The sequence below is a fragment of the Giraffa tippelskirchi genome, chromosome X (assembly GCF_054371585.1).
Source record: "Giraffa tippelskirchi isolate mGirTip1 chromosome X, T2T-mGirTip1v1.2.pri, whole genome shotgun sequence".
NCBI classification, from domain to species: domain Eukaryota; kingdom Metazoa; phylum Chordata; class Mammalia; order Artiodactyla; family Giraffidae; genus Giraffa; species Giraffa tippelskirchi.
The window spans coordinates 152,611,125-152,625,000 of record NC_137289.1 but is presented as its reverse complement, the minus strand read 5'-3'; the positions used below and the strand labels follow the sequence as shown (position 1 = coordinate 152,625,000).

The 13,876-nt window shown below is 50.8% G+C and overlaps 2 protein-coding genes across 8 annotated transcripts in view; both read left to right on the top strand.

Annotated features, from left to right (window-relative positions):
* The window catches only part of LOC145536411 (CD99 antigen-like), a 31,190-nt gene extending 21,615 nt beyond the window's left edge, over positions 1-9,575 (top strand). Inside the window, exons 8-10 of the mRNA XM_081565758.1 lie at positions 26-139; positions 5,939-5,992; positions 6,189-9,575. Of these exons, the coding sequence (XP_081421884.1) occupies positions 26-139; positions 5,939-5,992; positions 6,189-6,214 (194 nt within the window). The 3' untranslated portion in view covers positions 6,215-9,575. The remainder of the gene's footprint in view (positions 1-25; positions 140-5,938; positions 5,993-6,188) is intronic.
* A 1,581-nt stretch (positions 9,576-11,156) lies between these two features.
* LOC145536410 (glycoprotein Xg-like) overlaps positions 11,157-13,876 on the top strand; it is a 29,488-nt gene continuing 26,768 nt past the window's right edge. For 6 of the 7 annotated variants that reach the window (XM_081565757.1, XM_081565753.1, XM_081565754.1 and 3 more), the window contains exons 1-2: positions 11,157-11,205; positions 12,145-12,283. In XM_081565757.1, coding sequence (XP_081421883.1) covers positions 11,167-11,205; positions 12,145-12,283 — 178 coding nt within the window. In that variant the 5' untranslated portion in view covers positions 11,157-11,166. Of the gene's footprint in view, positions 11,206-11,325; positions 11,417-12,144; positions 12,284-13,876 lie in introns of those variants that run through there. The other variant, XM_081565751.1, reaches the window with a different exon arrangement.

The following is a 13,876-nucleotide window of genomic DNA, read 5'->3' as shown; positions in this document are numbered from 1 at the left end:
CGGCTCCCTGTTCTTCTCCCCACAGCTGAATCGCCCGGCGTGATCCCCGGGATCGTGGGTGCCATCGTGGTGGCCTTGGGAGGAGCCATCTCCAGCTTCATCGCCTACCAGAAGAAGAAGCTGTGCTTTAAAGAGAACGGTGAGGCGCTCACGGCCACCTCCTTTCCGTGGGGTCTGGCTACCATATATTCAAAAAAACACCTAAAACAGAAGCGGAGCTCCGGAACGGTGGCTGAGGGTTCCTGAGCTCTCTAGATAACTGGGATCTGACTTTGCCGCTTCGATTTCAGCGCTTCCTGCGTCTAGCCGTGTGAGCTTGTGCAAATTACTAACCATTGCCACTCTGGGTGGTTTTTACGTAACGAGGAGAGGTGATGGTCTGTGCTTCAGACGTTTGGTGACGATCAGTGAGGTTGTGTGTGAGAGTCTGGACGGGTTGCCTGGCAGAGAGTGGTGAAGGAATGTTACCTCTTAGGATGCATTCACTGTTACTTACATTTGCAGCCACCCTCATCCACTTCTAGCCCCACCTGGTGGCTCACACGGTAAAGAATCCGCCTGCAATGCAGGAGACCTGGGTTCGATCCCTGGGTCGGGAAGATCCCCTGGAGATGGGAATGGCAACCCACTCCGGTATTCTTGCCTGGAGAATCCCATGGACAGAGGAGCCTGGCGGGCTGCAATCCATGGGGTCGCAGAGAGTTGGAAACGACTGAGCATCTAACACACCTTGTCTTCTTCAGGACAGTAGCCGTGGCCGTGGGGCCGCCATATTGTTTTCTGAACCCAAGGGAATTACAGTGGAAATACCAGGCAAATGGTTCCCTTTTTGCGGGAGCCTAGTACCAGGAGGTACTCAAGACAGTTGGACTGTACAGACAGTTTGTAGAGGGAACGTCGAGAATGCCACAGTCAGCAACGTGGTGGTGGAAACTCCGTGTCACTGGGCATTTTGGCACTTGTCCTGAAGTCCTGTTAACTTGGGATTTGTGTTGACGTCAGCAAACTCTACTACTTTGAACACAACTGTACTTTGTGCATCTCTGGAAGGCTCTTGTCTAGGTCTTGCTTTCAGAACCACTAGAGGAGCGGGTTGTGATATGGTTTGTGGGGTCCCTGTGGGCTGTGGTTACCCCTGTTCCTTAGAGGAGTCTTGAGGTATTTGAACTTCCCATTCTATGTAAGATCCTGAGTCCTTACTGGGCCGTCTACCAGCTGATGTTGTCTGCCTAAGGGACTGCTTCCTGAGGGATCTTGGGAAACTCCCAAGGAGACTTGAGTTGATGCTGACGGAGGCAAAGTCACCCCCGAGGGCTGGAGTTAATCCTTCGTCTTCCAGCATTCCAGCGTTTCAGGTCCGCGGACACGGTTTGTAGCCCGAAATCGACAGTCCGACACGGGCGTTTGGATCCGGAAATCTACAATAAGCGGCTCTTTTTACAGCCCTCTGTTTGCCAGAGGAGGGTAAGGGTTGCCTGATGGCATCTTATTTCCCATGTGGGAGTGGGTGCCTTCCATCTGGCCGCTCTCAGGAGGGTGTGTTAGACTGGCAGAAGGGTGAGCATCCAGCGATGCCCAAATGGACAGATGGCCGAGTTCCAGGAGCTGCTTGTAAAAGATCTGCAATTAGAATCCAGGCGAGGCTGGAGGGGAACAGAAGCCAAATATATACATATATATATATATATTTTTTTTTCTTTTGCTCCTCCTAGAACTAGTAAAAAGAGCTTCAAAGAGGAAGGCTTTGATGGAAGTGAATCCGTGATTCCTTTCCTGTTTTATTTTATTTGGCTGTACGAGGTCTTAGTTTGGCACATGGGATCTAATTCCCTGGTCGGGGATTGAACCCAGATGCCCTGCACGGGGAGGGCAGGGTCTTGGCCACGGGACCACCAGGGAAGTCCTGGTGGTCCTCTTTCAGTTACATTTCGCCCTTCTCTGAAGACGCTCAAACTCTGAGCGTGGCGCTCAAGCCAGGAGATGAGGAAGCCGCTCGATAGGGAAGTGAGCGCTGGGGTACCGGCCCCAGGATTTTCTGAAAACCCAGAATGTGTGTAAGTGAGTAGCGCACACACGTTCTCGTATGAACACCAGAGGCGAATGCAGGGCAGTGAGCAATCCTTCCCACCCAACGGGTAAGACACTCCGCTTTGAGGACATGCCTCACAACCCGAATTTAGTGTCCGCTGTCAAGTTACATGTTTTGACGAACCGAGATGGTATGGAAACGTCAGAACCCGGTCCATCGGGCGCAGGAAGGCCCCAGGGAGCCCTTTTGTTGGCGTCCTGTGCACACGGGGCTGTTCTGTGAGAGTTCTCTTTCCTGGGGTGTTCCTTGTGAGCCGTGCGGAACCCACGTGGAGCCGTGGGTTTGTGGAGTTTCGGTTCCGGAGGGACGTGGGCGCCCCGGCGGGCACCGGCGTGCGGCTGTTTTGTCGCTGGACGTGGTGGGTGGCTGACGGCTTGCTTGCTCACGGCACGCGTCTCCCGGCTGCTCCCCGGGTGCCCCTGATGGCAGCGGATTCTGGAGGCTTGCGTGGCAATGAGCCGCGACCGCATGCTGTCCCCTTCTCCCGTCTTCCTGGTCTGCGTCTTCCAGCCTTCCTCTGTCTGCCTGCCAATCCGTCCTTGCTTCTTTCTCTTCCTTCCTTCCTTTCTGTCTCTGCCTTTCTCCCTTCCTCTTGGTCTACCCCCCGCAGCATCCACTCCAGTGATGCTCTTGCCGTCTCAACCCGTCTCCTTAACATCTGAGCCCAGCAGACGGACGTATATCTCGTAACAACCTGCTGCTGGCTGCACCCGTGGGCCCTCGCACCCGACGCCAAAGCTCTCAGACGTTTATTTCTGGTTGGTTTTGGTTTTTCTTTTTCCTTTTTTTTTTTTCATGGTCCTTTTCCGCCCTTCCTTTGCAGATGAGTCGAAGATCTAGGGGACGCGTGGAGAACCCTGAGCAGGGGCACGGAGATGATCCTTTCTGGTCTGCAGCTGTCTCGAAAAGCAAACCTTGTCGTGTGTCCCTTTGTTTTCCTCCTTGCTGCTAAGACGTTTCCCCAGGGACGTTTCTCCCTGACCCCGCAGGCTGTACTGTGAATTCTCTCTGTTTCCTGCCTTGTCGAACCACAGAACCTTGGGATGCTATATTTGAAGGCGCAGTTTGCCTTCGGAGACGTGAAGACAAATGCGGATGTGTCCCTTTTAAAGTGGGATCTGACAGACACAGACGGGGCTGGGGGGTTTCCATGCACGAAAGAGCTTTGTCAGCCACCCTCCATCCTTGCCCGTTGGGTGGACCATCCTGTCTGCAGAGACCCCGTCCCCTCCCCGGGGCAAAGCCAGCCCTAAGCCATAGGGTATGACCTTTCACACTAATGATGGAATTTCTAACCTTCTGACTCCATAGCCCCTGGATTTTTACAGCCCATTTCCATGAAGTGTTTTTTATTTTTTACTAACTCTTTCTCTAATTGATTTTTGCCAGTTATGTGAATTTCGCAGTTCTCAGCGAAAAAGGAGAACCCGCATGTTTAGGAATAACCTGAAAATCTCACCCTCTTCAATTGCTTTTTTATTTTTAATTATTTTTAATGGGAGGATAATCGCTTTACACTGTGATGTTACTTTCTGCTGCACAGTAGCGTGAATCAGCCATATGTATACATATATCGCCTCGCTCTTGAGGCCCCCTCACGCATTCCCCTTAACCTCCTTCCCGCCCCGACGTAAAATTTCTGAAATGTCAGCGCAGAAGTCAACGACAGACGGGGTCTATGACCGCCTAGAACTCATGCATTCTCACATCGCTCCATAAACACGGAAGTCAACACCGGATCTTTCTTGCCCTTTTTCACGTCAGACCGTGTCCTTCTTGCGTGTAAATGCGAGTTTTCTTTTTCCAACATCGTGCTGAGGGTCAGGGTCATGTCCCTTCCCAGGGTGGAACAGCCGGTACTGGTCTGGAGGCTGAGTCGCGGGATTTGGGGTTAGTATCGGGAGGTGGGTTGAGGATCCCGCCACAGGGGTGTCTCTCCATGCTCTTCTCATGGGCCGGTCACCCTCCACCGGTCACCCTGGTAGCCTTGACCCTGGTCGTTTCCACGGCCGTCTGTGTCTCTGAAGGGAGTAATCTAGCTTTTGATGAAATAAAGCCTACATCCTAGTTAGCGTGCATGCATGCGCTGCTGTTCGGTCATGTCCGACTCTTTGTGACCCCGTGGACTATAGCCCACCAGGCTCCTCTGTCCATGGGATTCTCCAGCCGGGAACACTGGAGTGGGTTTCCATTTCCTCCTTCAGGGGATCTTCCTGACCCAGGGATCAAACCCATATCTCCTGCATTGCATTCCAGTTAAACAAGCTTTATTGTTATTATTTTAATTCACTTTCTTCCACCTTAACTTTTTTAAAAAATTTATTTTCAGCTGGAGGATAATTGCCTTACAATATTGTGTTGCTCTCTGCCATACATCAACAAGGGCTTCCCTGGGAGACCTGGGTTCAATCCCTGGGTTGGCAAGATCCCCTGGAGAAGGGAAAGGCTACCCACTCCAGTATTCTGGCCTGGAGAATTCCATGGACTGTATAGTCCATGGGGTCCCAAAGAGCTGGACACGACTGAGTGACTTTCACATCCATCAACATGAATCAGCCATAGGTGTACATATGTCCCCTCTCTCTTGAACCTCCCTTCTGCCTTCCACCCCACACCACCCCTGTAGGTTGTCAAGGGCCCTGGTTTGAGCTCCCTGAGTCACACAGCAAATTCCCACCGGCTATCTATTTTACATACGGTGATGCATATGTTTCTGTTCCTTCTATGGGGGAAGGAATTCTCCTTCCCCGACCATGTCCGTGAGTCTGTTCTCTGTGTCTGCGCTTCCACTGCTGCCCTGCAAATAGGGTCACCAGTACCATCTTTCTGGATCCCATATATATGCATTAAGGGCCTACTCTGGTGGCTCAGACACTAAAGAATCCGCCTGCAATGCGGGAGACCTGGGTTCGATCTCTGGGTCGGGAAGACCCCCCTGGAGAAGGAAATGGCAACCCACTCCAGTATTCTTGCCTGGAGAATCCCTTGGACAGAGGAGCCTGGCAGGGCTACAGTCCATGGGGTTGCAAAGAGTCAGACTCGACTGAGCGACTAACACTATATTCGTTAATATACGATATTGACCTTTCTCTTTCTGACTTAGTTCACTCTGTATAACAAGTTCATCCACCTCATTCGAACCGACTCAGATGCGAATAAATGCATTTTGACTGGGAATCTGGTGTGTTTTTTTTGTTTGCTTTGCGTTTTATTGAAGTGTCGTTGATTTACAGTGTTGGATTGGTTTCTGCTGTACAGCAAAGTGACTCAGTTATCTGTACATTCCTCTATTATATTTTATTTTTTGGTGCTGCTTTATCCCATGATATTCAATAGACGCTCCCTGGGCTCTATAGTAAGACCTTGTTGTTCATTCATCCTGTATATAAGAGTGGGCATCTGCTAACCCCAAAATCCCCGGCCGTCCCTTCTCCACCCCTTCTCTTTCTCCTGTATTTTGAATTCTGTCACCTCACACTTGAATTCTGAGCAAAGGATCCTAAGCTCACAGATCCTTTCTGGGGATGGTTGTGGGGGGTGGATGGCGGTATGTTGATCCTCTTGGCGTCCATGTGTGTTTGAGAAATCGAGGAAGAGAAATTTGGAAATAAAAAGATGGACTCAGAAAAGCAAAGGAGCGAACAGGCAGGACTCCAATGAGGGGCCCCTCCCACCCGGGGCCCCTCCCACCCTGGTGACCGGGGCGGTTCCTCTGCTCTCCGGGAGGGGCTGGGTGGGAAGCTGAGTGTGGGGCGATGCCGACTCACCCTGAGAATGATGATGGGGCGTGCTGTCTTTGTATTCACCCCCCCGACCCCCGCCTCTGGCGCGTTTTGTTCTTGCTTTCAGCCGAAGAAGGCGAGGTGAACATGGAGAGCCATCGCACCAACGCTGAGCCAGCAGGTGAGACAGGGTGGGAGTGTCGGCCCCCATCATCGCCGCCTGTCACCCCCACCTGCATCCCCACCATGGCTGTCTCGCCTCTTCCCATCGCTGCCCGACCCTCCCACTCAGAGGGTGCTGGGGAGGGGGCCTGGAGAGGCCTTGAAAAAAAAGAAAAAAAAAAAACCCTCCGTTCTTACGTCTTTGTCCTCTGCAGTTCAACAGACTCTTCTGGAGAAGTAAGACGTTTGGCAGCCAAGTAACTCACAGCAGCATCACAAGCTTGCCTGCTGAGCCTCTCCAGAGGTGGGCTGGAGGGGCAGAGACGATCCGCTGGGAACTCACCCCGGCTTGCCCGTGCCTTTGCTCAAGTTGGATTCCTCATGTTAACGCTGGGATGCTTCATTCCCCACTCCCCTCTCCACCACGTCCCCCTCCGCCGTGCTGGGCGGGAGAAACTGACTTGTGGTGAGTTTTCCATCCCCGGGGGAAAATCACACTCGCCTTCTCCGTGACCCTGAGGGGGTTTCCTGTGAGCGCAGGGAACGTCCGACCGACCGGTCACCAAATCCCAACCAAGTCGCCAAGTCCCCAACCGACGTTCGAACGCCACCGAGGTTCCCCGAGCGGAAACTCTGGACCGTTTACAAACTGCCTGTAAATGGAATGCATCTGAAACCTCTCCTGACCATTGCATTGACTCTTTTTAACAGGGTGGCGTTAAGCCTCAAGCGAGCTTCCTCAAAAGTTCTTTCATTTCTCACAATTTTTTTTTTCCACACCAGACTAATAAAAAGAAATTTAGAAATCAAGTCCTATTTACGTAAATGTGTTGCCAGGCGGTGCCTTTTAAAGACGGCTGTTGGAAAACTTAGTGAAACTAGTGGGGTGGATTCCCATTTCCCCTTTTCTGCAAGACGGACGTCACCCTAAGCACTAGCTCTTTATTTCTGGCATTTGCTTTCATCTGTTCCTTTCCTTCTTTGCTCACATTGGTGGTGCTGCTTTACTTGCAAAGTCTTGTCCGACTCTTTGCGACCGCATGGGCTGTAGCCCACCAGGCTCCTCTGTCCATGGGATTTCGCAAGCAAGAATACTGGAGTGGGTTGCCATTTCCTTCTCCAGTTGATGACACTGTGGGAAAATATTTGTGAGCAGCCCTTCTCCCCTGCATCAGATTCTTTCCTGCATCTTCCCAGTAGGTCAATGCCGGGAATTTGTTTTTTATGATCTTTATAACACATTTATCAGCCTCCACGGGAGAGCTTGGCTTAACTTGGGGGCCACACTGTTTTGGGAGAGACAGTCTCCTGTATTTTCTAACATCTTAGAGTATGGACTGAGCGCGTACTCTTCTCTTGGTTCTCAGTGATGACTTTTCTGCCTTTCGAAGCAGTTCCTCCATTCATGACAATGCACACGCCACACGGCTTCCAAAATGCAGGAAACCATTCGTGTGTTGAGTTGGCCAAAACATTCGTTTGGTTTTAAGTAAAAAAGACACGTTCATTTTCATCCACAGCTGTAGCGAGCAACGTGTTCATTGAACCACCATTTTAGCCAACCCCGTACAAGGACTTGAGTTTTTGTTTATTTCGGAAAGCGTGGAAGCCTTGATGTTGCAAACGGGCTGGACCCCACCCATAGACTTCCATCTCCTGAAATATGAGGTTGTTTCCCTAATTTTCTCTTAGCACAAAGCTGCTTCCGTAAAGCTCTTAGGGTAGTTATCCAGGGAAGCAGCGTTTACCCAAGTGAAGACTTAATCTCATTACTGATGACGGTGTGAAGAACCGTTGTGTGCCTCACGTCAGTCACTGTGGATTCAAAGGTATGATGTTAGCACACCTGTGCGGCCTGCGCTCGCCAACCACCCGACCTGGGAAGGGCGGCCATCAAGGTATTGCCTGTTTACTCCGTAGCGTCCGACTCTCTGTGACCCTGTGGACTATAGCCCCACCGGGCTCCTCAGTCCATGGGATTCTCCAGGCAAGGCTACTGGAGTGGGTTGCCATTTCCTCCTCCATCAGAAAGTTCCTTTGGGTTTTTTGAAACATCTCACTAAAAGCTCAGGATTGACTTTTTGGCCGACCCCATATTGGTCGTGAATTGTGGGTCTTTCCTGCTCGGAAGCTCAGGAACTCTTGTCAGTTGTTTTGTGGGGTGGTGTGCAAATGAGCCAGCCCCTTGCTAGTGAGGGCTCAACCCCCCTCTCCACGACCCCTCCTCCTGTCATTGCTGAAAAGCACTTGGAGTTTCCTTCTCAAGGTATTACCAGAGACCGCCATCTGTCTATTGAACCTGCTCTGTCTTCGACACTATGATAATTTTTGCATATATGAAATGATTAAAGAAAATGAAGATTGAGTATTTATCATATCCGTTTATCGCTTCATATGACGAATACTTGTGGCTCGGGTGTGTACGGGGGTGGACGTGACATCTGGGTTCTATAGAACAGAACACAAATGTCAGTCAATAGAAGTCAATAGAAGGGGTCAACCAGTTGTCAAGAGCTGAGGGCTGGATTAGTCAACATCTCGGGTCTTCTTGCTAACAAATCAGATCACCCGCTACAAAGGTAGCAGAGAGTGTCCACATTCACCCCTGATAAGTCATCAGGGTCTGTGCTGTGACTTGCTTTATAAGAAGGAAAAATGTATAAAGTCTTTTTGTAACTCTGTGAATAATGTCGACATTTTTATAAGCATCGCAGTCATACTATAAGCATAAATGTCTCTTTTAAACAACAGAATAGTGAAGGGGTTAAGTATAGGAAATTGTGACTCATCGCTGAATCTATGCATGTAAGAAACAAGTCAACTAGGCTTTTATTATGGATGGCGCATGTACATTGTTGTAGACTCAGCTCAATTTCTTGTTGACATTAAAATAAATAGGACTTTACCAAAGGTGGGGCCTTTTGAAAAATTGAGTTTAAATTGGGAGGTTTGATGATTAAATGCTTGGCCTAACGATTGCTTTTAAAAATCACTTTGGAACTCCTGTATAAAGAAATCACAGTCCAACAGGTTTTGAAATCAACGTCAAGTTTTTATTTAAGTGAGAAAATACCAGCAGAGGATTCGTTACCAGTCTTTGTCATAATGGATTTGATCGGCCCACGTAAACTGTGGTCAAGTTTTTGCTGTGAGATGCTGCAATGAATAGCTTTGGAAACACGGTTTTGTGGCTCCATGTAAGTGCAATGTGTGTGTTGCATTAATGCCTGAAGTTGGCTTTGTGAGGGGGAAAAAAAGCGTGTGTATATTTAATTTTTATGGACATTGCCCAAACACTCCCTATAGAGGTTCTGCAAATTCACGATACACCCCAATGATGTCAGATTTGTTTCCTCACTGCTGAGCAAACTTTCCGATTGGTGCCAGCCTCTGAGTTGAAGAATGATACCCCATCAACTGTGTTTATGTTGCATTTGTCTTAACACAAGTGAGATTGAGAATCTGTGTGTGGGAGACCCATTGACATGCTGTTTTTGAAGGAAATGAATATGCTGTTTGCCTGTGTGTGTAACTGGTCCTCTTCTTATGGATTTGTAGGAACTCTTCACGTATTAAAGATATGAATTGACGTAAGTAGCAAATGTGCTTTTTCACTTTATGCTTCACCTTCTAACTCTGAAGTGATACTTTTCGCCATTCACATTTATTATTTTTGTGTAGTGAACTCACTTAGTGGTTTCTGGGCTTGTTCTCATACCTAGAAAAGCATTAACCATACTGATATTAGAGCTTCCCTGGTGGCGCTAGTGGTAAAGAACTCCTGCCATTGCAGGAGCTGCAAGAGACTCGGGCTCGATCCCTGGGTTGGGAAGATCCCCTGGAGGAGGAAATGACAACCCACTCCAGTATTCTTGCCTGGAGAATCCCATGAACAGAGGAGCCTGGTGGGCTACAGTCCATAGGGTCACAAAGAGTTGGACATGAGTCAAGTGACTTAGCGTGCATGCATACTGATATTACTTAAAAAACAAAAGAAAAAAATCTTCTCGTGTTGTCTTCTAAAAGTTTTACGTTTTTTTTTTATTGAAATATATTCTAAATAGAATATTTTGTCCCCTAGGAATGCATTTTTATCAAGGTAATGAGGAAGTGATTCCTTGGTACATAGTTTTTTTTTTAAACCATCTTGGGATAATCCCACTATTCCCAAACCATTTATTGAATAATCCATGTTTTCCCCCACGAGTTTGAAATGCAATTTACATCATCCACTAAATTCCTGGACATTCCAGGGGAGGAATGATTTTTTTAATTTCTTTCTCTCCTCTCGGATCCTTTACAGAAAAAGATTGGTAACACCGGCTTGAATACATAAAATAATTCTAACTGCACCTTGCAGGGAGTCAGGCATGGTGGAGCCAGGAGCAGCTATTTTTGCACCAGTTTCCCATCCAGGAAAGCCACCAGCTTAGATGGTAAGAGCCCGCCTGCAATGCAGAAGACCCAGGTTCGATCCCTGGGTCAGGAAGATCCCCTGGAGAAGGAAATGGCAACCCGCTCCAGCATTCTCGCCTGGAGCATCCCATGGACAGAGGAGCCTGGCGGGCTACAGTCCACGGGGTCGCAAAGAGTCTCACATGACTGAGCAACTCACAGTTCCATCCGAGGGGATTTCCGATGAGTCCTGTCTCAGCTCAGCGCTTTCCTTTCCTACCGCCCACAGCTGAGACCCGATCCCTGGACATTCTCTTGCTTGCGAGATCCCCAGGAATGGCCGGACGCGCCCTTGTGCACTCCCGGTCCGGCTCAGGTCTGGACTTAGGCAGGCCTGCTGCTGAGTCTTGTGTTCTCATAAAATGTCACCCTCGGCCCGTGTCCCTCCTCACGACCCACCTTCTCCTGGGCATGCCCTGAGCGCTAGCTGCAGCAAGTTAATCTGGGGATGCTCCCCCTGCCCACGTCACACCCTCGCGGCTCCTGGGAGCGGGCTTCTCCACCCCGTCTCCGCCAGCGGGCTTCCGAGTACAGGTCGCGGTGTGCTGGCACGTCAGGAAGTCCCCGAACCTCGTGGCACATCCAGCACCCTCCCCCTTAACACAGCATATCTTTCCCATCTGAGACACCGCCCTTCCTCCGTGTCAGCTTGGAGAGAGAGATTGCAGCAGACACATTTCCGGTTGTTTTTTTTTTTATTTTAAATTCCGCCTGCTCTCTCTCCTTCCAGCCCACTTCATGGTGCCCGGCGCTGCTGTGGGCACCCCTCAGTGGATTGTGAGTCTTCCCCGGACATCCTCGGGGTGGGACAGCGGTGGGTGGGAGGCATGGGGGGGGTCCTCCCTGCCACGTGGTGTGCTGGCGAGGCGCATCCTCGAAGCCAGAGCAGACTTCTCTGTCTCCTGTCTGATGGCTTTCGCAGCGTCGTGCAAGCAGGGCCTCTGTCTGGTTCGAAGGGATTTCTTCTGAAGCCCGGAGGATGCTCCGGGCAAGAATACTGGAGTGGGTTGCCATGCCCTTCTCCAGGGGAATCTTCCCCACCCAGGGATCAAACCTGGGTCTCTTCTGTTTCCTGCATTGCCAGGCGGGTGGCTCAGACGGTAAAGCGTCTGCCTACAATGCGGGAGACCTGGGTTCGATCCCTGGCTCGGGAAGATGCCCTAGAGAAGGAAATGGCAACCCACTCCAGTACGCTTGCTTGGAAAATCCCATGGACGGAGGAGCCTGACGGGCTACAGTCCACGGGGTTGCAAAGAGTCAGTCACGGCTGAGCAACTGACACTGAGACACACATCTCGGTCTGTATGCTGCTCTAGGCTTTGGGTCAGGCGTCTCCCTGCACGAGGGTCTTGGGAACGACCCCTCGGGCGAGGCAGCTCTTGCTTACGCCTGAGCTTGGCACCTTTGATCCTGGGGCTCTTCCCACGCCTGCAGGGTGCAGAGCTGCCAAGCAGGTGTGCCAGCTTCACCACAACCCAGGATGCCCACTGGCACCGCGCGGTTACCTGTTTCCCCACCTCTCCGGGGGCTGGTTGGCCCGAGTAGCTGAGGGAGGTGCCTTCGCTGCAGTGGACGTGCAGGAACTGGTCCCCACGGGCGGGCTCCAGGCTGGGGAGTTCAGCACCGCCCCTGCTCATCAGTCGGCAGCACAGAGGCTGTAGACTGGTTCATCTTTTTCTTTTTTCTTGCCCGTTTCCCTCCCTCGCGGGAAGGCAGGAGTCATCACAGCGTTGCCCGTCGAGGGTGTGGCGGCCGGATCACCCAGCCCACCCGCCCACCCGCCGGAGACCAAGGATGGAGGCATGGCGGGGTCTCTTCTGCCTCACCTTCCTGTGTTTTCTGCCGCGCGTCCGAGGTAAGGGAGGGCTGGCTCCCGGCGAAAGAGGTGCTTGGGTGTGCGTTTCTATCTGCTTGCTGAGAAAAATAAGCACTCCATCCTAAACCACTTCCTCTAAGGAAACGGCTGTAAACTGCCAGAGTGTGGAAAGGAAAAACAGACTCTGGTCTGATGATGGTGAACACCAAACAAGGAGACCGGGTTCCACGTTCGGGGGGTCTGGGGGAATGGACCCAGGTCTGTAGGCTGGGGATGCACTTAGAAGCCAGCTGTGGGGTTTTTTTCCTTTTTTTTGGTTCTCGGGTTTTGATCTCTGGGTGTGGCACGCATGGAAAAAGTGGCCTGTGTCCCTGAGGCGGGTTCAGATTTTTCAGTTCCTCATTTCTATCAACAGTGTGAGTGGCTTGTGTAGTTCTGTACGGAGACCACGGAGCTGAGACGCGGCTGGGTTCAGTGAGGCGGCTCACTGTCTCCGGAGACGGGGTTTGGCAGGAAGGACAGCCTCGGTTCACGTTTTTTAGATATTTTTTTCCTCCATGTCAGCCCTCTGGTTGGCAAATTAAAAGCATGTGAGTTGTTTATTCCCGAAACTCCAATATGGGATCTTCCCGGACGCCAGCATCTTGGCGTGTTCAGGAACAGAAGGAGGGAGGGACCTCCCTCAGGAAACTGTAATTAACTCATGAAGGGCAGGATTTAATAGCAACTGGAGACACACATTTGGGCCTTTGGATATTCAAATTGTAAGGCACTGAGGATTGGGAGGGGCTTAAGAGTGACATGTGTTGTAGGTTAGGAATTGAAAGATTTTCTTTCAATGTCACTCGTTGCTGTTCGGTTGCTCAGTGGTGTCCAACTCTTTGTGACCCCATGGACTGCAACACCCCAGGCCTCCCTGTCCATCACCATCTCCCGGAGCTTGCTCAAACTCAGGTCCATGGAGTGGGTGATGCCATCCAACCATCTCATCCTCTGTCATCCCCTTCTTCTCCCGCCTTCGGTCTTTCCCAGCATCAGGGTCTTTTCCAGTGAGTCAGCTCTTCCCATCAGGTGGCCAAAGGATTGGAGTTTCAGCTTCAACATCAGTCCTTCTGTTGCAGGAAGGGGGACCCCTTCCAGGGCCCAAAACTGGGCTCTTGTCTCACACTCGGAAATGAATTGTCCGAGGAGAGACACATGTGCTGACAAAGCAAGAGATTTTATTGGGAAAGCGCACCCGGGTGGAGAGCGGTAGGGTAAGGGAACCCGGGAGAACAGCTCTGCCGCGTGGCTCAAAGTTCCGGGTGGTCTTTGGCCAATCATTTTAATTCAGAGTCTTCCTGGTGGCGCACGCATCGCTCAGCCAAGATGGATGCTAGCAAGAGGGATTCTGGGAAGTGGACAGACACGCGGTGTCTCCTTTTCACCTTTCCCGAACTCTTCCGGTTGGTGGTGGCTTATTAGTTCCCTTATTCTTTAACAGGATCTCCTGTCATAAAATAACTCATGCGAATGGTTACTATGGTGCCTGACCAGGGTGGGCGGTTTCAATCAGTGTGCTTCCCCTAACACTTCCAATGAACACCCAGGACTGATCTCCTTTACGAGGGACTGGTTGGATCTCCTTGCAGT